This window comes from Carassius carassius, chromosome 31 (assembly GCF_963082965.1).
Source record: "Carassius carassius chromosome 31, fCarCar2.1, whole genome shotgun sequence".
In the NCBI taxonomy this organism is placed as follows: domain Eukaryota; kingdom Metazoa; phylum Chordata; class Actinopteri; order Cypriniformes; family Cyprinidae; genus Carassius; species Carassius carassius.
In genome coordinates, this window is record NC_081785.1 from 24,630,091 (window position 1) to 24,653,376 (window position 23,286).

Genomic DNA, 23,286 nt, shown 5'->3' on the forward strand with positions numbered 1-23,286 from the left:
AATGAGCTATCACTGTTGTTTGCTGTTGCCAACACTTAATTTCACAGAGGGTAAACAGCTGTAGTGGAATATTCTCTCAGAAATAAATAAGAAAGAAGATATTCTTTAAAGAATTCATCACATTAGTATGGCCGGGAGATGGCGCTAAATGCATATTGTCTTAATATCAACAGCATTGATATTAAAAAATAAATACAATAGGCCTATATACAAAAACAAATATGAATTTAAGCATATACTTACTGATTTGTTTATTCATTTATTATGTGTTCATTTTTAATGATTTAAGACTAGTTTAAAGGAACACTACACTTTTTTTTGAAAATACCATTTTTTAATCCATTTAGCCGATCTCCAGGTTTGGCGGAAGCACTTTTAGCTTAGCTTAGCATAGATCATTGAATGACAAAAGAAAAAATCAGAAAGACATGATGTGGAGATCACGTGACCCATCGACAGCGATGCCAGCATAGGTTTCGGCTCTGCTCGCATAATCTTATTTTTTCAGTAATCCTTTAACACATTTCAAATACTTCGACATCTATCTCATCATGAATCCTTCCCCAAGCAAAGAAACACGGAAAAGGGAAAATGAACAATCGCCTATAAAGAAAAAATTCAAGGATTCTGCCATCTCCAAGGAAGAACTCGATGCAGCTATTGCTAATGGCATAAAGCTAGGCCTCCAAGAACAACAACATGCTCTAGATTTGGCCGTAACCTCTGCTGTCAGGGAAGCTGTAGACTCCATTCTGGTCCCAGCACTACGTGACTTGCGAATGGAAATCCAAAAAACTAATGACACCGTGAAGGAGATCAGGAGTGAACTTGAGAAGGTAAGTACGGCTAGACGGTGGTGCTACTGAGGCAGCCTCAAACCCGACCAAAGAAATTCAACCACGGGAATCCTCCTCACGCCATAGAAGGCAATTTAGTGGACATGGTGGAATAATCTTAGATAACAAATTATGTAGCAATGGTCAAACTCCGGGTCTTCACTACAAGGTACGAACTAAAAACAAGTACGCAAAATTAGCCTTTTTTACCCAGTTCGGGAGTTGACGAATGTATTCATTTTATATGCTGGTTTGTGTGGGTTTATCTGATTCTATTGCCATGCATTGGGGTGGATTGGTCACGTATCAGGCAATGTTTTTGTTCTTACAGACCTACGGATTTTTGCCTGTGCGGTCTGTGTTTGTTTTTGTATATAGTTTTTCCCACCCCCTCCCCTTTACAGACATATTCCTACTCTTTGATAGAACAACAGCTTTGGGACTTTGGGACATCTGTACGGTAATTGGCAGGATGTTTACACGCTTCTGTTTATATCTTATACTAGCACGTTCATATTTTAAGACAGATCTTAGTGGTATATGTCGATGCAGTCACTTAATATATTATCCCTCAATGTGAATGGCCTGAACTCCGCTACCAAAGGCACCCGTGTTCTTGAGTATATATATCGTAAAAAGGTAGACATCGCCCTGATACGATGGGGCGAGGTGAGAAACACACCTAAAACAATGCGATGTGCCACGATTTCAAAATAAACATTACAGATTAATTGCATCATCGTGCGCCCTAAATAAGACCAAAGGAGTATGCATACTTCTTAACCGAAAAATATCATGCAATATAAATATTACTGGAAATGATGAGAATGGAAGACTTGCTTTTGCCCGTGTTTTTATATTTAATCATAAATTAGCTTTCACATCCATATACTGCCCAAATGAGCCTGACAAAGATTTTTTTTCTTACATTGGAAGCATATTGTTAGAACAAAATGACTTTTCTTTAGTGGTGGGAGGTGACTTCAATGCAGTCCTTAATCCGTCTCTTGATAAACCTAATTCAGATGCAATAGGTAATCCTTCATCTATCTTATTGAAATCGCTTCTCAAAGATTTTTATTTTGTGGATATCTGGCGTATACAGAATTCTACTGCTAGAGATTAAACATTTTTCTCCAATAGACATAAAAAAATTTCCCGGATAGATTATATCTTTCTTAGCGCAACCCTTATTGAAGGACATACATCCATTAATATCTTACCAATTCTATTATCTGATCACTCTGCACTTTTATGCAACATCGATCTGCCCAACATTCAGACAAAGGCCCCCAGGTGGCGTTTAAATACATCTTTACTAACTAATTCTGGATTTCTTAGTTCACTAAAAGTACAACTAAAGGATTTTTTAGATATTAACACAAAGGAATGCTCTAATCCACAAGTTCTATGGGAGGCCACAAAGTGTTTTATTCATGGTTTCTGTATTTCATTCTCCTCAACTTTAGCTAAAACAAAAGCGTTCCAGATCACAAATCTTGAAAACAAAATAGAATCATTAGAGAATCTACAAAAAAATAGCTTTTCAGATGACCAGTCTAAACTACTGGCCTCTTTCAAAGATGAATACGATACACTGGCCATATCGAAGGCGGAATTTGTTTGGCATAGAACCAGACAAAGGTACTATTTTGAAGCAGAGAGGCCTAGTCAACTACTGGCTCTTATGCTTAAGGAATGTGAAACAAAAGCTCACATTCCAGCAATAAATACACCCGAGGGCAAAATTACCACTAATCCCCAGGCCATGAATAATACATTCTTAACATTTTATGAAAATGTATACAAATCAGAAATCTCTGATGATGATGCTACCAGTAAACATTTTCTTGACAAACTAGAGCTTCCCTGTCTCAAGCAAACTGAGCAAGATGATCTGGAAGCTGCATTAGAGCTGAATGAATTACATAGAGCTGCAAAATGTCTCAATAAAGGCAAATCGCCCGGCTTGGATGGCCTCCCTCCAGAGCTTTATTTAGAATTATGGGACATGGTGGGCACACTCATGCTGGATTCAATTAATTTTGCAATTAAAAGTTGGACTTTCCATAGAGATCAAAAAACAGCACTCATCGCTTTACTCTTGAAAAAGGGAAAAGATCCCTTTGAGTGCTCTAGTTTTAGACCAATATCTTTACTTACAAGCGATCTTAAGATATATGCCAAAGTACTTGCTCTACGCCTGGAAAAAGTTATTCAGTCTCTAGTCAATGAGGATCAAACAGGATTTATCAAGGGACGCTATGCATCTGATAACATGAGAAGGCTGCTACACATTATAGAGGCTGCAGAGACACACCCAAATCCTTGTGCCATCTTTTCACTCGACGCAGAGAAAGCCTTCGATAGGATAGAGTGGAAGTATATGTGGGCAGTCTTGCAGCGTTTTGGTTTCAAGCATAATTTTATAGCAATGATCAAGGCGCTATATCACTTACCTTTAGCAAGTATTCTAACAGGAGACATAATCTCCTCTCCTTTTACCTTGCAGCATGGTATAAGACAAGGGTGTCCACTCTCACCACTTTTGTTTTGTCTGTCTCTGGAACCTCTAGCGCAAGCCATTAGGCAATCTACGGCTTCCCCTTTGGAAATTGGTCATCATAATCATATTATATCTCTGTATGCAGATGATATAATTTTGTTCTTAGATAATTTTGACACCTCCATTCACCCAATTATTAAGTAATTTGATCATTTTAGCAGCCTGTCAGGCTACAAAATTAATTAGATGAAATCTGCACTTATGCCTTTAAATAATGTACACACTAACGTTCCTGTTCCCGTCTATATTCAGTTCAAAAGCTCTTTTACATATTTGGGCATTACGATATATAAAAACATACATAAAATTACTAGAGACAACTTCAACACTATGTTAAGTAAAATAAAATCAGACATTCATAGATGGAGGAATCTAAAAACGTCTCTTAAAGGTAGAATTAATACAGTCAAAATTAACATATTGCCCCGTTTCAATTTCCTTTTCTTTATGTTACCATTCTGCCCCCCTTCAAATTACTGCAAAGACAACCGTTCCATGATTTCCAGTTTTATTTGGGATGGTAGACGGCCCAGGGTTCGTCTGAATACACTGCAACGACCCAACTGCTGGGTGGTCTAGAAATACCAAATATTGAGCTTTATTACTGGTCATTTCAGATCAGAGCACTCAGCACATGGATGGACCCACAGTGTACCACTGCATGGCGATTGATTGAATCTTCTAAGATTCATCCACACAAGCTGCAAGACATACTATTCTCCAGTGTAGCAAACAAAACAATAAAAAACAATTTTGGGCCCATCATTGCTAACTCTATTCAAGTGTGGAACACGCCACTATGGCACAACTGGAATTTATTATGTGGAACAAACCATTTAACCAACCATCTTGGTCATCCCTTGGGGTGAATACATTAGGTGATATATATGATACTCAAGGTCTTTGCTCCATTCAAGATTTTAGAACACGCTTTTCCCTTCCTGTGTCCTGTTATTTTGTTTACTTTCAACTAAGATCAGCCTTAAAAACGTATGGAGTTCCATGGGATTCTCCTCTCCCCGCACATCCCATGTTACAATGGATTGCACCATTACTGGGTAGACCTTCTGTCTCTCTAATATATAGTATGTTGATTCAACATAGCGCTAAGGTTTTACCAATTGAATCAATATGGAACAGGGAGTTGGGGAGTTTAAATATAAACCTAGATTGGGAGAGAATATGGTGTAATCTAAGCATGACTTCTAAGAACCTAGCTCACCAGCTAATTCACTTCAAAATCATACATAGAGCCTACATTACACCTTATAAGAGATTCCAGATGAAATTATAACCTACTCACACCTGTCATATATGTAACACTGCTTCACCTGGAACATTTTTGCACATGTTTTGGGAATGTCCAGTTATCTCCAAGTTCTGGTTAAATGTAAATTCAGTTTTAGCAGATATACTTGACATTTTTTATGATCCCAATCATGGATTATGTCTCCTTAATGATAATTCGTATATAAATCTAAAGCAAATTCAGCTCAAAATGGTATATGCCAGGTTTACCTCTGCAAAGAAAACAATTTTGAAAAACTGGTTCTTTCCAGATATGTGTATGAAATCATTCTGGATCCATAGTCTTGTCAACATTGTCAACCTTGAACATACAACTGCATGACTTAATAAGGCGCGACCAGTAACTGTACAAGCTTCGAACTCTTTTTCATCTAAGATAATCTCTTGGACCAGGGTCAACAGCTAGGCAATCATAGTTCTGAAACTCCTGCCGAACATGTCTCTGTGATCTTATGCACTGTTTTACCATTGTGATGTTTTTATTTATTATTTTTTTTCCATATAGTTTCATATGATTTTGGATATGTCTGTAAACCCCCCCCCCCCCTTCATTTGGGAAAAAAAAAATCCTGACGGATAAAAAAAAAGACATGGTGTGACAAATTTGTGCTCCGCATTTAACCCATCCAGAGTGCACACACATAGCAGTGAACACATGCCGTGAACACACCCGGAGCAGTAGGCACCCATTTATGCTGCGGACGCCCGGGGAGCAGTTTGAGGCTCGGTGCCTTGCTCAAGGGCACCTCAGTTGTGGTATTGAACCTGGAGAGAGCGCTGTACATTCATTCCCCCCACCTACAATTCCTGACAGCCTTGCAAACATTGGATTACGAGTCTGAATCTCTAAACATTATGCCACAACTTCCCACATCTGATTAGACCATTAGCATCTCGCTCAAAAATGACCAAAGAGTTTCTATATTTTTCCTATTTAAAACCCCTTACCAGTCACCCCCATTTTTTGGCATGGAGACAGAAATTACATACCCAAAATAAAAAGGTTTCTGCTCATGATTCTTTCTGACTAGATACATAATCAACATTTGTTCACAAAGCTGACACTTCAAAGTTTACTGTTCAGTAATCAGAATCACTCAGACTGTTAAGATAATAGAGCTATATAAGCTCAAACAAAAAAACAAAAATAAAAATATTAAAAACATATTTTTTAAATGTATTAAAAAATTGTTGATGTAAGATATGAGTTTAGAAATACAGTGTAGCTAAAGCCACAAGTCTTCCAAACCTTCATTAGAAATTTCATAATCGAATCTGTAAAACTGTGAATTTTATGAAATATTTTCTAAGGCCATGTGTCATGTGTGTTTAGAGAAGGCTAATCTGATTGATTTATGGCACTTGTCATCTCTATAAGATCTCACATGTAAACACTCCTGTGTGCTTTGTCTGTGTTTTTGTCTGTTAAAACTCCCCATTCATGGTTCTATTGTTCTCACTAAATGAGTCTTTCACACCTCCGCCAGGTATTACACATTATCTGCATTATTCTTTTATCATTATTCTTTTGCTTTTATTCCACCTTTATTAGCCTTTGCTGTGGTTATTTCAAGCTTTACAATCCACTAAACCGCTCTCACTTAGTCTCAGTATGCATTTAGCCCTTATTAATCAAAAGTCTTACTATAAAAATACAACAAAACATTATCGAACATTCAGGTGAATTATTGTGACAGAAATGCATTATGAAAAAGAAATGCACCTGCTATAAGTAACATTAGAGCTAACGTTAGCATCAGGTTACATCAGACAATTTATGAAATGATTAGTACAATTTTACTCAAACCTCACTTTAAACCCCGATCAAGTGTTTGTAATCCACATCCTTTTGTGATCACGGGTGGAATTTGGTCGTTTAATATTGTAAAAATAAGCTATTTATAGCCTTTTTCATCCCTGCACAAGTTAGCATTTACGATGTACATTTTTTTTTTTTTTTTTATAAAAATGCCCCAGATCTCAATAAAATCTCATACCAAGCTTTTCTATCGTAATCGTGGGTTTATTATTCAGATATTTCGTGTGTACAGAGGTGTTTCATTGTTGTTGTGAGCAGACATGAACCAGGAAGTGTTCTCGAACCATGTGACACGATCTGACGCTGTCCGGTTTTGGGACTGTCAGATTGACAAGCCGAACGTCCAATCAGAGTCTGTCTGGGTCACAGCTCGAGTACATGGAAACAAACACACAGAGACAGCACTGGGAGAGGCTATTTATCATTTTGATCCTTCTGTATTTACATTGTGTACTAAAACCGATGGAAAATGGTTATTGTGGCCCAATGCTGGTGGTGTCGGCACAGTTTTAGTACCCAGACTCGGGCCAGTTCTGGCTAATTGTACCATTTTGGTTGGTATGGTTGTGGCCCAATGCCGGTGGTGTTGGTCCAGTTTCAGTACCCTGACTCCGGACAGTTTGGTTAAGTGTTTTATTTCTCGTCGGTGTGATTGTGGCCCAATGCTGGTGATGTTGGCTCCGTTTTAGTACCCGGAATCAGGTCAGTACTGATTAAGTGATTCAATTCGCCTGAACATAGTCCCCAACAGCTCTACTATTGTTGCAACTACACATTGCTAGCGGGGACTATTTTCAGGTGCTGCATAATATCATTGCGCCTGCTGCACCCATAGTATGGCAGCAAAGTTCCTTGATTATTATTTCGGAATGAGAGTATAGTTCCTAGCCATATCAGCTAAGAAAATCACAACTTTTCATTTTCTGTTGGTTTTAATACACAATGTAATTACAGAAGAGTCAAGTTTTAAATAGGATAAATATAGAAATTCTTTGGTCATTTTTGAGCGAGATGCTAACGGTCTAATCAGATTCAGTGATGTATGCTAAAAGTGTTGTGGGCAGAGTGTCAGATCGGTTGTGGGCCTGTGTCTTGACATTTTTGCCCATTGACAGCAACATTTTTGCTTGGGAACATTGCTTAAAACAATTTTCCCATGTACCATCAGCCTTTGACTGATACATTACTCCACCAAAAGTTGTTAATATGTTGAATGCACATATAAAAATACAATTTCCTTGGCATAATTTATGTATTTTTTAATTTCTTCATTATGTCTATTTTTTCTGTTTTTAAGTGCACAATAAAACAGTTAACAATTTCTTTGGATTGTAACCAGACTGAGTTTACAAACTGTTTATTTCTCTGCACTGAAGGACAGTGACAGGAAGGGTTTCCATTATCTGTTCAGGATGGATGTGGAGGATTTCAGCTACTTGCTTTGACAAAGTTACGCCACTCATATTTCTTTGTGTTCAACAGAACAAAGACATTTATACAGGTTGACATAAGATTGACATAACCTGAGGGTGACTAAATGATAGCACTTTTATTTTTTCTCTGAACTATTCCTCTAATTTTCCTGTAATTTAGTTACAGCTACTTCTGATTAAATATTGCATAGACTACAGAACAGTACAATATAACTTAATAATGGATATAAAAAAGTATTTAATGCCTAATGTTAAAATGTATGTTTTCATTGTAACCTTGCTTTAAATACGTTGGTTAGTTCAAGGATATTTTAAAATTAAAAGCAGTATTTTGTGTCTGTCCTTGTATTGTTGAACTTTGACGTTGATATGGGAATAAGAAAGTAAACAGTAATGAGTAATTTAAGTCATTATTACAGTTATTACAGTTATCTAGTAAGTTGCATCTAGTAATTACTTTTGTAGAGTAACTAACCCAACACTGGAAATTCACAGTATCATGGTAGTCTTCACAGGAGAGACATTTACCTTTAAGTCTCAGAGTTTCCAGTAACGGATCGGTCGTAGTACCATAAGTGACATTGTAATGGAGACTTGTAAAGCCCTGTAAGGTGTCTTAAAGGATGATCAGTTGAATGCATTTGATGTAAACAACAGGAAGATTGACATTTCACAAGAAAGGGTGGCCACAGAGGAGACTTTACAAGAGATGTCCCAAGAACATGGCCTGGTTTCAGAGATAGGACTTAGATTAAGCCAGAACTAGGCCATAATTAAATTAGGACATATAAAAGCTTTTTATAAAAGTGCATACATTACTGTTATGCATATTGAGACAGAACAATGACACTGACTTATTTTAAGTAGGGCTGGTAATTTAATGTGTTATTAGATGAATTAATTATAGAGAAAAATAACGCGTTGAAATCATTAACGTGTTTATCGCACTTGCCCTGCCCCAGACCTATGTGTATAATCTGCCATTTCATACAGTCGATTGATGATTAATATGAGGCAGAGCAACAACTTGCTGAATGATGGAGCCTAGACAATGTCCCTGAAATATAAGATATGGGGCAAAATGCCAGTTTTAAATTTTGTCTCATATTTACATCCCATAGTTAAGAAATATCACACAAGCTACAGGCTAAGTGCAATATCAAACGAGTGCAAATGAGAAATATGATACTCATCTTATACAACAGTTAATTAAGAAGTTAATATTCTGTTATTTTAGACACAATTTTGTATGTTTTGCTCAATTTTGCCAACCAAAATATAAAGACAAATCAGAACTGTTCTTCCCCGAGCAACCAGCAGTGGCATTTAATCCACATTTTGAACAAATTAGGTGAACCATTTTGCGCATTGAACCACTGGCCACAGTTGCGTTGGATTTGAAGTGGCGCTGCACAGACCGATCTTTGTATGAAATGAAAAAGTACAGCGAGAGTGGTTCAAAAGCACAATGAGTCATCTGCTCTCTAAGCTCTTGCGGATGTCACACACCAATCGATCTAATGGTGATGATCCGCTTCAAGTCGAACAAGCCTAATGATTCAATGAACCATTAATATAGAACTATTTATTACACTCCTGAATGAATCAGCCATTTGAATGAATCAAACGAATGATTAAATGACTCGATGACTCATTAGGACATTACCATCACCTACGGGCAGTTTTAGTTTATTATTTAGAGATCATTTCATTAAATAAATAATTTAATATTTTCATAGTAGTAATAATGAAATAAATTATTAAAATTATAGTTCACCCAACCAAAAATGACAATGCTGTTATCATTTACTCGGATGATCCAAAAGAGTATATGTAATAAATTTTATCAAACAAAATATTTCTTGCTGAACCTACTTTTTGTAATCTCTGTTTGATGCTTTGCACAACATTGACTTTAAATTTCTCCAAATTTGATGTGCAATTAATTAGATTAATTAATCACCACATCATGTTAGGGCTGGACGATTATGGCCTAAAGTCAAAACCTCGATTAATTGAACATTTTACCTCGATTACGATTAATGAACGATTATTTTGTTTCTGTTTATTTTTTTTTGCCCTCATAGTTAACTTACAAGGTTTGTAAGGTAAACAGGGCCATAGTTGGGGTTTGCGGGGCCCCGGTTCAGGTTGTACCAGTGGGCCCTGTTTGAAAGTGTTTAATTTGTATGTTCGTTCTGTTTATTTGTTCATCAACATGCCCGCCACGTCCCAGAATGCAACGCGGCACCCAATAAGGCGCGGTCACTTTAAGAGACAATGAATGCATCCAATATAATACACATACGATTTTTTTCCCAACTTTTTACTTTAACTTAAGACATAACTGACAGTTTTTTCGAACATACTATCCAAGACTGGTATTTTCACATATTTTTTATGTATTTGTCGGTACAAGAGCAAAAACAGACAAATTTGGTGTTCAAGTGTTTTGAGACGCCTCTCTCTGTGTGAGCCCTGAACACCAGAACACCGCGGTGTTGAAGTGGGCTCTTACACATCCATATCTGTTTGTTTGAAATGCGATTTGTTTTTGTTCGTTGAGGTGCAGGTGGAACTTAAAGGAGAAAGGAGAAACGAGAGGTCGGTTCAGTGTTACTGTCTGTGAGACGCGGCTCTCTCTCCGCGTGCGCACTGAGCACAGTGCGTGAGTAACCAGCTACCCAGTTCAGCTTTTCCACGTCTTGTGTTTGAATGCTTCAAAGTCTTTTGAATGGTTACATTTGCAAGTGGCAAGGCTTAATAACATGTGAAAATGATACGTTTTCGTGTCGACACGCAGCAGCTTTCTGTTAACTGTCCTGAGCATCTTTTTAGACTGGCCTCAGCCAGACAGTTGAGATCGACTATTAAAGGTGGGATATTTTTTCCTATTGAAAGAACGATCATAGCTCACTATCAGCAGTAATTTTATCTATGTTCGTAACATTTCTTACATATTATTGCTCGATGTAAGAGATAAATAAAGATTAAAGGTAAACAGTACCAGTACGAGTGATTGCGTGTGTGAATTAGTCATACCGTCTCTATATTATTGTGAAGCTGGGGTTGTAAATAACCTAGCTCCTTCAAACGTAGAAAAATATGCTATAATAGGTTTTGAGATTCTAAGATACTTTAGTGATAAATCACAGGACAGCGCTGGGAACTGCGTTCCTCTGTGTGCGATCTTCACAGCTATGAGTTTTCGTGCCACAATGCAGCTGCGCGAACATGGTAGCTCGATATAATAATACACATCCGATCGTCTAATCGCTTAAACGTCCAAACCATAAAACAAATACAACTGACAAAAGTTTAGTGAAGACTCAAGGCTCATCGCTCGCGCGCCATCACTATGTGATTAAGTTCACCTCCGTGTTTTGCTTTTATGCCACTGACTGGCAGAATCATGTGGCTACACACACTTTTAAGGGGGAAGTATTAACAGGAAATAATAAAAATAACGACATGGGAAAATTACGTCAGTTAAAGGTTCTAAATTTCGGTTTCGATTACTTTTCGATTAATCGTCCAGCCCTACATCATGTAATTAATCACATTAAAAAATGTAATTGCTTATCAGCCCTATTTTTAAGATATGTAAGTGCAAGTTGTTTCCAGTTAAGACAGCTCAAACATGCTGTTTAGTCTCGGACTAGGCTTAAGCCTTATCTGTTGAACCGCACAAAGTCTAAACCAGAGTATACAATGTACATGTTTATAAATAATGTCAGTTGAAGTCTGTAATAGCATTATAAGTGGACTTCAGAGAAAATGATACATTTTATAAAAAAAATTAATGACCTCTATAAGAATGCAGAGAACATGTATTAATTTAGTTTCTTTTGTCCCCCCAGATACCTAGTATAGAGGCAGCGAGGAGAGAGGTGGCAGTAGGATTTGAAAACAAGTGGCAGTTTCCTAATTGCTTGAGTGCCATAGCACATCTACATCCAGCCACCTGCAAACTCTGGAAGCACCTACTATAAGCAGTGTTGGGAAGGTTACTTTGGAAATGTAATAGGTTACAGATTACAAGTTACCCTATTTAAAATGTAATAGTAGTGTAACTTTTTTAATTACTTTAATAAAGTAATGTAACTAATTACTTTTGAGTACATTTTGATTACTTTTATAAATTTCTAATGAATGTTAATTTGCAACTGTTAATCATCTTCAACCATTTTACACCATGCAGGTTTAACCTTAACAGTAGTGCTCAATACTGTCAGACTTTCATCATTCTTCATCACCTGAATTAAGATGATCAAATTTGAACACATCCACCACACAATCAGACTTTAGTACTGCCTTTTACTTAGAGATTGATCTGAAGTTCAAAGCAGATTTAAAATCAAAAGGAATAGGTTATAGATACTGTTTTTGAAACCAAATCTTTGCATTACTACAGGCATCTAACTGCATCTAACAATGGTTTGGGGAAAAATAGTTAATAAAAAAAATAAAAGCATATACATCAACTCAAATACGGTTATCTAATAAGCATGTGTCCTATTTTGTGTACTAAACTCCTGAAACATTGGTGTCTTTCTGAAACACTGCTGTCTCTTTGTATATGATATGATGATAGTTTCTCAAAATAAGTAAAAATGCTCATGAAGTGACTGTTCTAGAGATTAATTTCCATGAGGGGTGGACTGGGAAAAAAAAATAGGCTGGGAAATCTCACACTCATACACCCACAACCCATTCTGATACATGGACAACCCTATTTTTTTTTGGACCTGACATGAAAAAGATTTGAATCCTTAGGTTGGGGACATGCAACGTAATTAAGAGTTCTCTCCTGAACTGCACCTTCACTTCCATTATCCATCCATCTCTCTCATGAATTTAATACCTTCAGATTTTTATTTGACTTTTACCATGTTTTGTAAGTGCAATTTTGTTTTTTTGGCAAATGAATTACCACTTGTATTTATTTTTACTACAAATTCCATAGTTAAACCACGGTTAGTGCCATACCATAGGCTACATTAATTTTCCTAAGGGTTGTGTTTTTGTATCCACTAGCTCCCCCTAAACCTATGATAAAATATGATGATTTGTCTGCTAACTTACTACTGTAACATTACAAAAGATAATAATGACGTCGTTTATACAGTATTTTGAGTGATTGCGAGCAATGTTCTGCTGCTGCTTGACTAAAGACAAAACTACAATAGCATCTTTACAGATGAAACTGACCTGCACCTGAAACCCTGAACAGAAGTGTCGCTTCTCTGCTCCAGCTGTGCGCTTACACAGTTCACTCCGGTCTCTCTCTCGCATTGATTACTCGGAGTCTGATCCAAACCGTTCGGCGGAGGCGCAGAGAGCGCGCGAGCCCAACCATTGCCAGTCACGACTAACCGATTCATGATTTATTAGAGATTTAATTATCGAATGGCGGATTCGGAAATAATCGCTTTAGTATATTCGGCCTGCAATTATACAATAACTATATTAAAGTAGAAGTCCAAATCGTCTGCCAGGCCACCGGGAATAGTCCCGGTTCTCCCGATGTCCAGTCAGCGCATGATTTCCACAGACACGCAGAACGTGCAGGATTCATATTCAGTCTTTTTGCGGCTTAATATTCACAGACATCAGTCCATATCGGGTTTTGATTCAAGTGTACTGACCTACTTTTGATCTATTCGTCCAAAATGTGGCATATTGTGTCCGCGTTATAGGCTGAATTCCATTTTTATGACTGGATTCTACGAATGTGTTTTCCGCGTCTCGGAGATTATGGGCCATATGTCTTAGTGCAATTTGGGAAAGAAATAAGCTGTATGTGGATGTGTGTAAATATTCAAATGTAATCCTCTTTGTAATCGTTACAATTTTCATAAGTAACTGTAATTTAATTACTCATTTTTTCTTAGTAACTGTAACTGATTACTGTTACATTTATTTTGTAATTAAATTACGTAACGCCGTTACATGTAACTAGTTACTCCCCAACACTGACTATAAGTCAATATTTTCTTTTGTGCTCATGGCAGTAGCTGATGCCAACTACAAATTCAACCATGCTAATGTTCGCATACGAGGAAGACTGTCAGATGGAGAAATATTTGGCCAGTCAGACCTCCGAGCTGCCATGGACAGAGGTCTGCTGAATGTCCCGGCCACTACCAGGCAGTAACATTACTTTGCTTTATGCATTTGTTGGAGATGAAGCATTCCCTTTCCGAAATCTGGACTATGAACAGTGAATATTTAACTACAGAGTGTCAAGGGCAAGGCATACAGTTGAAAACACATTTAGAATTTTGGCCAGTAGGCTCCGTGTTTTCCTTTCCAACATTGCTCTGGAGCCTGACAAAGTGGCAACAAAAACACTAGCTGCACTCTGTGTGCAAAACTTCTTAAGGGAGAAGGCATCAGATGTGACTTCTACTGTGTTGTTACACATTATGTTGTGTTGCATATAGCGCCACGTAAACATAAAACCATGTCTGCATTCTACTATACCCTGCTTAAAACTTGCGTTTGAATCATCAGTGGAAAATTCTTTAAATATGTAAACGTACTTCATACTTACAGACTGTGAGTCAGAAGCACCAAACTGTACTTGCAGAGTTGTAACTGCCCCACTTTATAGAAACCGTCACCATCATTGTAGGCAACTCTCACAGGAAACAGTCCTCATCCTCTGTAATATGTGCTGTATACATCTAAATATTTGGGTTGAATGCAACAATGTTTTAAATACAACTTAACCACTTATTTCTAGTTGTTGTATTTCTAGTAGTCCCCTTTCTGGAAGGCAAAACTAAGTAGCTTCGCTTACACAATGAAACACAGCGTTTCCAAAACATGACGCCGGCGGCAACAGTAAAACAAAAATTTTCAGCACCTATTTACATTGCTTTGTTGGAAAATATTATATGACTTTAAAACAAGTATTATATACAGAAGCCCTGAATTAAAACGTAAAAGAAAAAAGAAACTAAAAAAGAAAACTAAAGAAAAAGATCAAAATATCCTTCCTGATCCTAGTATAGTTTTTTTTTCTCTATAAAAAAAAACTTTTTTCTGTCTTTAATTTTGTCTTTCCAAAAACTTTTTTTCACAAACTTTTCTCTTTTGTCTTGTCAGTGTTATTTGTTGTCATTTGTTACTATTAGCTCCTCACATCAAGGCAATAGTATGTCAAAAAGCAAGGCTAAGACGAGACATCTGAATGGCAAATCCAGATCACGTTTCAGATAGTGTGTTCCTCCCTGCCTGCGCTACATTACAAGCGGGGATACACACAGTCTGTGCGTGGTCTGCCTGGGGTCGGAGCACGCTCAGTCGTCATCCGCCAGATCCGACGCCCAATCCCTGAGTTCGGAAGCATGCTCTGCAGTTTCTTCTCCCCTGGGGTGTGGGATCGACACTTCACCTCTCCTCCTCCTCCGAGGTTGATGTGGAGAGTGTCATTGGGGTTCACCAGTACGAGGAGCTATTAGAGGTGGTTACTCACGCGGTAGTCAACTTGAACATCGAGTGGCCGCCGCCGAGAAATGGGTGGAACAGACGCTTGCGGGCTATCTTTTCCCCGGCGCGGCATCATCTTTAAAGGCTCCGGCATTGCCCTCCAAGCCGCTTAAAACAACATCAGCTTTGATGGGCAAAGGGTATGCGGCAGCAGGTCAGGCTGGGGCATGTCTTCACACTATGGCAGTGCTCCAAGCATACAAAGCCGACCTGATCAAGTCCACTGATATTTCTGAGCTTAGGGGGACCACTGATCTCTCCCTCCGCGCCACCAAAGAAACCACTCTCGCTTTTGGGCGGTCTATGGCAGCCTTGGTGGCCGCAGAGAGGCACTTGTGGTTGACCCTGTCTGAGATAAAGGATAAGGACAGGGTCTGCCTCATGGACAGAAATTCCTCCCTTGTCGCTCCCGTGGGGCTTCTGGGTGGTAGATGCCCCCGCCGCATACCAGCTCCTCGTACCGCGAGGTACAAAAGCAGAGCGTTGCCTCTCATGCTCCTCCATGTTGGGACAGAGAGCCTCAAATCAGATCTTAGGGCAGTCATTGAAGCCAGGATGTCCTCGGCTAAGAAGTCCTGATGTGAGGAGCTCAGGACTTCACAGGGCGGCCCCTACTGGGGTAGAGTGGGGTCCACCTCATCATATGGTGCCAGTCTCGCCTCAGTGCCCTCGGGAGGTCGGCTTGCCAACCCTGCCAGAGCTTCAGGGCGCAGCAGCTTCCAGCGAGCACTACTCTCAGTATCATGCATGTTGTATCTCAAATCAGGTCCAAGGACTGGTTTGTCACGATAGATCTCAAATACGCATACTTCCATATCTCCATCCTTCCACAACACAGGTTTCTGATGTTCACTGTCGGGGGCAAAGCATACCAATATCGAGTACTTCCGTTCGGTCTTACACTATCACCCCGCATTTTTACGAAATTTATAGATGCGGCTCTGGTTCCTCTGCACCTGCAGGGCATCCGCATACTGAATTATATACATGATTGGTTGATTTTAGCTCAATTAGAGCAGATAGCGGTTTGACATCGAGCCCACATGGGGGAGCAGGGTTTGAGACTGAACACCAAAAAAGTGTACTTTCTCCATTACAAAAGACCACCTATCTAAGCGTAGTGTGGTATTCAACCATGATGCAGTCACGTCTGTCTCCTGCTCGTATCGAGTCAATCCTCACATCAGTCAAGAGAGTCAGAGAAGGCCAGTCACTCACTTCAAACTGTTTCAGAGATTGTTAGGTCTGATGGCAGCTGGATCCAACGTGATATCTTACAGTGGTGGCTCAGGACCAAGGGATTTTCCCCGAGGGGGAATCCACTTTGAAATATCAGGGTCACGCAGCGATACCTTTGTGCCTTAGACATGTGGAAGAAACCTTGGTTCTTGAATCAAACCTTGGTTCTTGAAACGCTCTGAGGTGGAAACTCTTCACCTCATGTTGCAGAGACCACCAGATTGACCTTGTTAACCGCCCAGTTGGTACAGTTCTGGAGTTTCTACAAGCCAGGTTCTCAGGGCTAGCGACTCCACCTTAAAAGTTTACGTGCCGGCCATTGCGGCCTATCATGTCCCTTCGGTGGCCAGACAGTTGGCAGACACCCCCTAGTGACACGTTTCCTCTGCAGGGCGCTGAGGCTGAGGCCTCCAATACGGTCCCGTGTTTCCCCCTGAGACTTGTTTGTGGTTTTAGAGGCTCTTTTTAAAGCTCCAATCGAGCCGATTCAACATATTTCAGATAGACATCTGACCCTTAAGATTGCCTTGCTACTGGCTATTACTTCTCTAAAGAGAGTTGGAGATCTTCAAGCCCTCTCAGTGGCCCCTACCTTCCTCGCCTTTGTGCCCGGCATGGCCAAAGCATTTTTATTCCCTCGAGCAGGTTATGTTCCTAAAGTCCCCTCTGTCATGCCACAACTGATAGTGCTGCAGGCCTTCTGCCCTCCTCCCTTTCGGGAGCTCAGCCAGGAAAAGCTTAATTGTATGTGTCTAGTTCGAGTGCTGGACGCATACGTCCACAGAGCTGCCCTGTGGAGAAAATCGGACCAATTGCTTGTGTACTACAGTCCCCCCAAGAGGGGCTTTCCTGCATCTAAGCAGAACCTTAGTCGTTGGATAGTCGAGGCTAACGTTAACTATAAGTCCTCTGGTCTTCCCCACCTTTGGAAGTAAAGGCTCACTCTACACGGGGTATGGCAGCCTCTAAGGCCTTCTTAGCAGGTGAAGTGCAATGTTGTGGGATGGTCCAGCACCTCCACCTTTGTCAGATTTTATGATCTAGATATGCGAGCCACTCCTGGTTCTTCTGTTCTCTCGCCTTAGTTGTGCTCTTCGCATACGCACTAGGCAGGGATTTAGAAGTCTGGCTGTGTGAAGTGACAACTAAGGAAAACATCAAATTCAGTATCTCAGAAAATTTGAATATTGTGAAAAGATTAAATATTCAATAAGATTCAATAAGACACCTGGTGCCATACTCTAATCAGCTAATCAAAACACCTGCAAAAGCCTTTAAACGGTCTCTCAGTCTAGTTCTGTAGGCCACACAATCATTGGGAAGAGTGCTGACTTTACAGTTGTCCAAAAGACAACCATTGACACCTTGCACAAAGAGGGCAATACACAAAAAGTCATTGCAAAAGAGGCTGGCTGTTCATAGAGCTCTGTGTCCAAGCACATTAATAGAGAGGCGAAGGGAAGCAAAAGATATGGTAGAAAAAAGTGTATAAGCAATAGGGATAACCGCACCCTGGAGAGGATTGTGAAACAAAACCCATTCAAAAATGTGGGGGAGATTCACAAAGAGTTGACTGTAGCTGGAGTCAGTGCGTCAAGAACCACTATGCACAGACGCAAGACATGGGTTTTATCTGTCACATTCCTTGTGTCAAGCCACTCTTGAACAACAAACAGTGTCAGAAGCGTCTCACTTCAAAAAGGACTGGACTGCTGCTGAGTGGTCCAAAGTTATGTTCTCTGATGAAAGTAAATTTTGCATTTCATTTTGAAATCAGGGTCCCAGAGTCTGTAGGAAGCACACAATCCACATTCCTTGAGGTCCAGTGTAAACTTTCCACAGTCAGTGATGGTTTGGGGTGCCATGTAATCTGCCGGTGTTGGTCCAATGTGTTTTCTTAGGTCCAAAGTCAACGCAGCCATATACCAGGAAGTTTTTGAACACTTCATGTTTCCTGCTGCTGACCAACTTTATGGAGATGTGGATTTCATTTTCCAACAGGACCTGGCACCTGCACACAGTGCCAAAGCTACCAGTACCTGGTTTAAGGACCATGGTATCCCTGTTCTTAATTTGCCAGCAAACTCGCCTGACCTTAGCCTGTTAGCCTGCACCACGACGCAGGCGTCCTCAACACCCTCAAAAAAAAACAAAAAAAACAAACATATATATATATATATATATATATATATATATATATATATATATATATATATATATATATATATAGGAGGCTATACACCTAACTGTATTGTACTAATATATTATAATATTGTGCTGTCACAGCTCAAGGTTAGTCAGAGGATGATGCGTTGATCATGCATTTGCTGATAGCGCTGAAGTGAACTGTCCCTGGAATATTATCTCCATTATCTCCAGAGAGCAACTTAGTATTGTCACTTACATACCCTGAAAGTAACCTCTGACTTTGGAAAGCTGAGGTTATCTGCTCGCTTATCCTCAAACATGCCTGGGTATGTCCCATAACCTGCTTTTTGGAATACCCCCCTGACCGACGTTGCCATCCCTACTGTAAGGAATGTCATCAGTGTGACTGGTGTCTGAAGCATATATGCAACTTCTCCAGTTTTGATTGGCACTGTGTTGCATGTTGGCATGCCGCAGAAGCTATAAAAAACACCCAAAATAATTTGCATTTGCTTTTCAGCAAGTTCTCTGTGTAAACACAATCTTGTTGGTGTACTGAATAAAAAGAAAAACGAAATGGTGAGTTTGAAGCAGTTCAATGCATGTGTGCTTCCCTGACTGCCCACATTATTTCATGGGTGGGGACACTCACACGATCTTTGGGTACGCTGCTTGGGAGCTGCTGGAGCATTGTGTCATTGAAAGTAGTTAATGAAAGACGCTTCCCCTACAGGATGGGTGGCTGTAATTCTAACTCTGGGGTACTTTCTCACAAAACTCTGCACTGCACAGACAAGTTTCATACATAAATCATTGGGGGTCTGAGGTCAAAACTTCTATGCAGACTGGTCCTCCTGTGTTCCCAGGGCAAACTGCTTTCTCTCAGAGTATTTTAAATCCCTGGTCACCTCAGTATGGAAGCAGATGGCAGGGTCTGAGGCCCGGGGAATGAAGACAAGGCAAACTTAATTTGGAAGAAGTTCAGCCAGGAGGAAGTAGATCTCTTCATAAAATACAAGAGAGGATTTTATGTGCCATTTGAACTGAGGCGCAACAGCAAACACAAATAACACATTGTTAGATTTGTGTTAGACTTGTTCACGTAACATTTAAAATAGTTTTTGCAATAGAACCACTGTGGAATGTCAGTATTTTTGTTGTGTTCCTTGAACAATACTTTTGTTCATCTTTAAAATAAATAAAAAATGCTTACAATCTTATTGTCTAAAATAAAAAGGAGACTACATTCTAGCTACGTACAAGTTATTCTCCAATATTCAAACAGGTTTTCTTTCTTTCCAGGTGATGGTACGAGAGGGATCCTGTGCTCAAAATGGAATGAGTAATGACAGCACTTCTTTAATGAGTGTCTCTGATGAAGAGCAAAGAAAATCATATGCAGAAGTCCAGAAGCTGCGGGACATGTTGACCCACCGTGATAATGAGATCAGTATCCTTTACTCAAATTATGAATAATTAAAAATATTATTCAAATTAATGAAAATTTGTTGGTTCAAATGTCAAACAACCAGATTTTTTTATATATATATATATATATATAAGTTTGTACAACTATTTTCCCCTATTTTGTAATAATACTTAGTCATTATTGTGATTAAGGATTTGTTTGTGTTTCACATTTTCTGGGAAAATTAGTGTTCTTGACCACTGTATCTTATCAACAATAACTGAACTGAAATCAACTGAAAACTATGCCAAACAGAGGAATGCACACACACGTAGAAGTTTGAAGAGATGAGAAGGAATTTTTGAATAAAGTCATTATTTTTGTTTTCTTTGTGCACAAAAAAAGTATTCTTGTACCTTTACAGTTAAACCACTGATGTCACATGGACTATACTAAAGGTGCACTAAGTGATTTTTGAAAAACACTTTTGACCACAATGTGGGACCCATATACCGTATAAAAAAATGGACATTGTGTCCCTGACGTAGGTTTCTGAAGAGCATTTTTGAAGGACAAAGTAAGGAGGTTCAACCAACTCTGAGTTATCGAACTAATAGGCTATTCATTTTCACGGTATCTCACAAGTAAAAAAATAATAATAATAAATGATAATATAATAATAATAATGCAAGTGTATTTTTCTTATTTTACAAATGATCTGCCAATAGAGTAAGAAAAATATGACAGCGGCGATTTACACTAAGTGGAATTAACATACTTTCTTAGAGATAGATCTTATTTACAGTAGGATAAATGCAAATAGCTCTAGATGCTGATCACACGTAGTGAAAATCGTGATATATTCCATTTACTATGTAAAAGTAGCAGTTCTTTGCAATAGGCTAAATGTAAATAACAATTAGATGCTATTTATACTGGCATACACATAGTAGGCCTATTTGCACCAGTATTGTTGCACATTAACAGGATGAAATAATAACAGATTGTAAATGATTATATTTATTCAAATTATAAATACATTTATCATTTTTAAACACTCATTAGGCACTTCCACTTTTAGAATTTTTTTTTAATGTGATGGGAAAAGTGAGAACAACAGGCTCAGCAAAAGCCAGACTCGAACACGAACAGTTGCATACAAGCTAGTTCTCCGTGCCCAATGCGCTACTGCCTAAACCACTGTAGCCATTATTCATATGTTGTAGCCTTCACACACAAGATTGGGGTGCATTAATTTAGGATGCCCCATGAAACAATTCACCAGGCAGACTTTCTGTGGAGCAAAACTTAACTTTCTTTATTTTCTTATAAGGAATGGGAGAAGGGAAACTAGAGGAAACTGTAACTCAGGTATTTCTTCTTTCCCAAGTCGCTGCTGGTTGCATCAACTTTACTTCTGGAGGGAAGGCAGAGAGAGATGTATGATTAGTCAAGGTGGTTCAGGCTACTCACGTCCTTCACTTGGCCTTTGTTCTCCAGAGCATGGTTTGCTTAGGACTGGTCCAATGCTTGGGCTGTGGAATCTTCAGCGCTTTGTTACTGCTCAGTTCCCTTCCTGCTCTCTTACTGTGACTTTTTTGCTCCCTTTTGTGTGGATGCTGATTGTGCCCAACAGCCTGCAACTGAGGCTCCCTATCAGAAGAGAAACTTTGCACATCTGTTTTGGAGGAGCTATCCCTGGTCGTGAACATCACAGGGTGGCACTGATGGTACTGTCCATGGTGCTGAATGTGACCTGCTTCCTTGCGGTCACCACAACGTGTGTACGTGTGGGGTGGAGTTATCAAAATAGGGGCAAGGTCCCGTTATGGTTATGGGCATGTTTGTTTTTGGTGCTTTTTTTTAAATATCCTCATTGTTTGGCGAAAATAGATTAGTGAACTTCTACCGATCTTACTACATTTCTGGGTCTTGAACATGGTAATTCCTCTTCAGGAACTCGAGCTCCATCGAAACACTTTGGGAACACCTTCAGTGTGACCACCCACTGAAACACATTAGATTGATTAGATTCAACTTTATTGTTATTGCACATGTAAGGTACAAGGCAACAAAATGCAGTACAGGGGATTGAGGAAGAAATACAGCATAACATGAGGGAGAGGGGAGGAGAAAAAAACAACACCCAGACCATGCTCCTGTGGGGAGTACAGTGTGGGAACAGGAAAAAACACCTCAGCAACATAAGCACATAATCAGAACAGCATGAAAACACACAACTTGCAACAGGGGAGGGGAGTAGGGGGTGGAGGTAGCCCAGCACAGGCAAGCAGCCATCCGGTCCTGCAGCCATTCTCCGTGCTGGTCACAGACCTGCTTGTCAGACTGGCCAACAGCGGCCGAAAGCAGATAAGTTTGGGATTGTTTGGTCTTGGGGTGAGTAACCGCACTCCAATATACACAACTACTCCCTTAGTCAATTCTGGTCTCCGAATCTATCCATTTGCCTTTGTAAAGCCGTAAGCTTCTCCGTGATGTTATCCATATGGTGGTTAATAGTCCCAGTCTCAGTGCTGACTGCTCTGCCCACTGCTCCAATCATGACGGGCAGCATTGTGAGGATTTGGACAGCTGTTACCGTTTTCTGAATTCCTCGATAAACCAGGGCAATGCCTAAGACCTGTTATCATGGTTTGCGAATAGGTAGATATCTTCAGTGTCCTCCACGGAAAGAGCCGCCAGACACACGACCCGCCACCTCTCCCATGCCTCCATCGTGTAGCCAGTTGTGAACGTTCCAGTAGGTCAGTCAGGTTCCCCCGAACCCAAGCTTCTCATTGAGAAGATGGTGTTAATTACATTGAGAGACCAGTTTATCAAATCCATGATTTTTTAGTTTGGAGAGCAGTGCAGAGAGAGTCTCTGAAAGTATAAGACAGTAGACGAGACGAGAGGAGCAAAGCAGGGAAGGTAAGGGGCAGGAGAGGGAGAGAAAATGCGACCGCGTTTGTTGAGAGCCAAACGAGAAGGCGTGGCGTAATTACTCCAATGTATGGGCGAGACATCACGGA

At 39.6% G+C, this 23,286-nt stretch overlaps 1 protein-coding gene across 1 annotated transcript in view; it reads left to right on the top strand.

The window, feature by feature from the left end:
- Positions 1–23,286, top strand: part of kif6 (kinesin family member 6) — a 306,561-nt gene that overhangs the window by 173,035 nt on the left and 110,240 nt on the right. Inside the window, exon 12 of the mRNA XM_059519411.1 lies at positions 20,149–20,296. Within this exon, the coding sequence (XP_059375394.1) occupies positions 20,149–20,296 (148 nt within the window). The remainder of the gene's footprint in view (positions 1–20,148; positions 20,297–23,286) is intronic.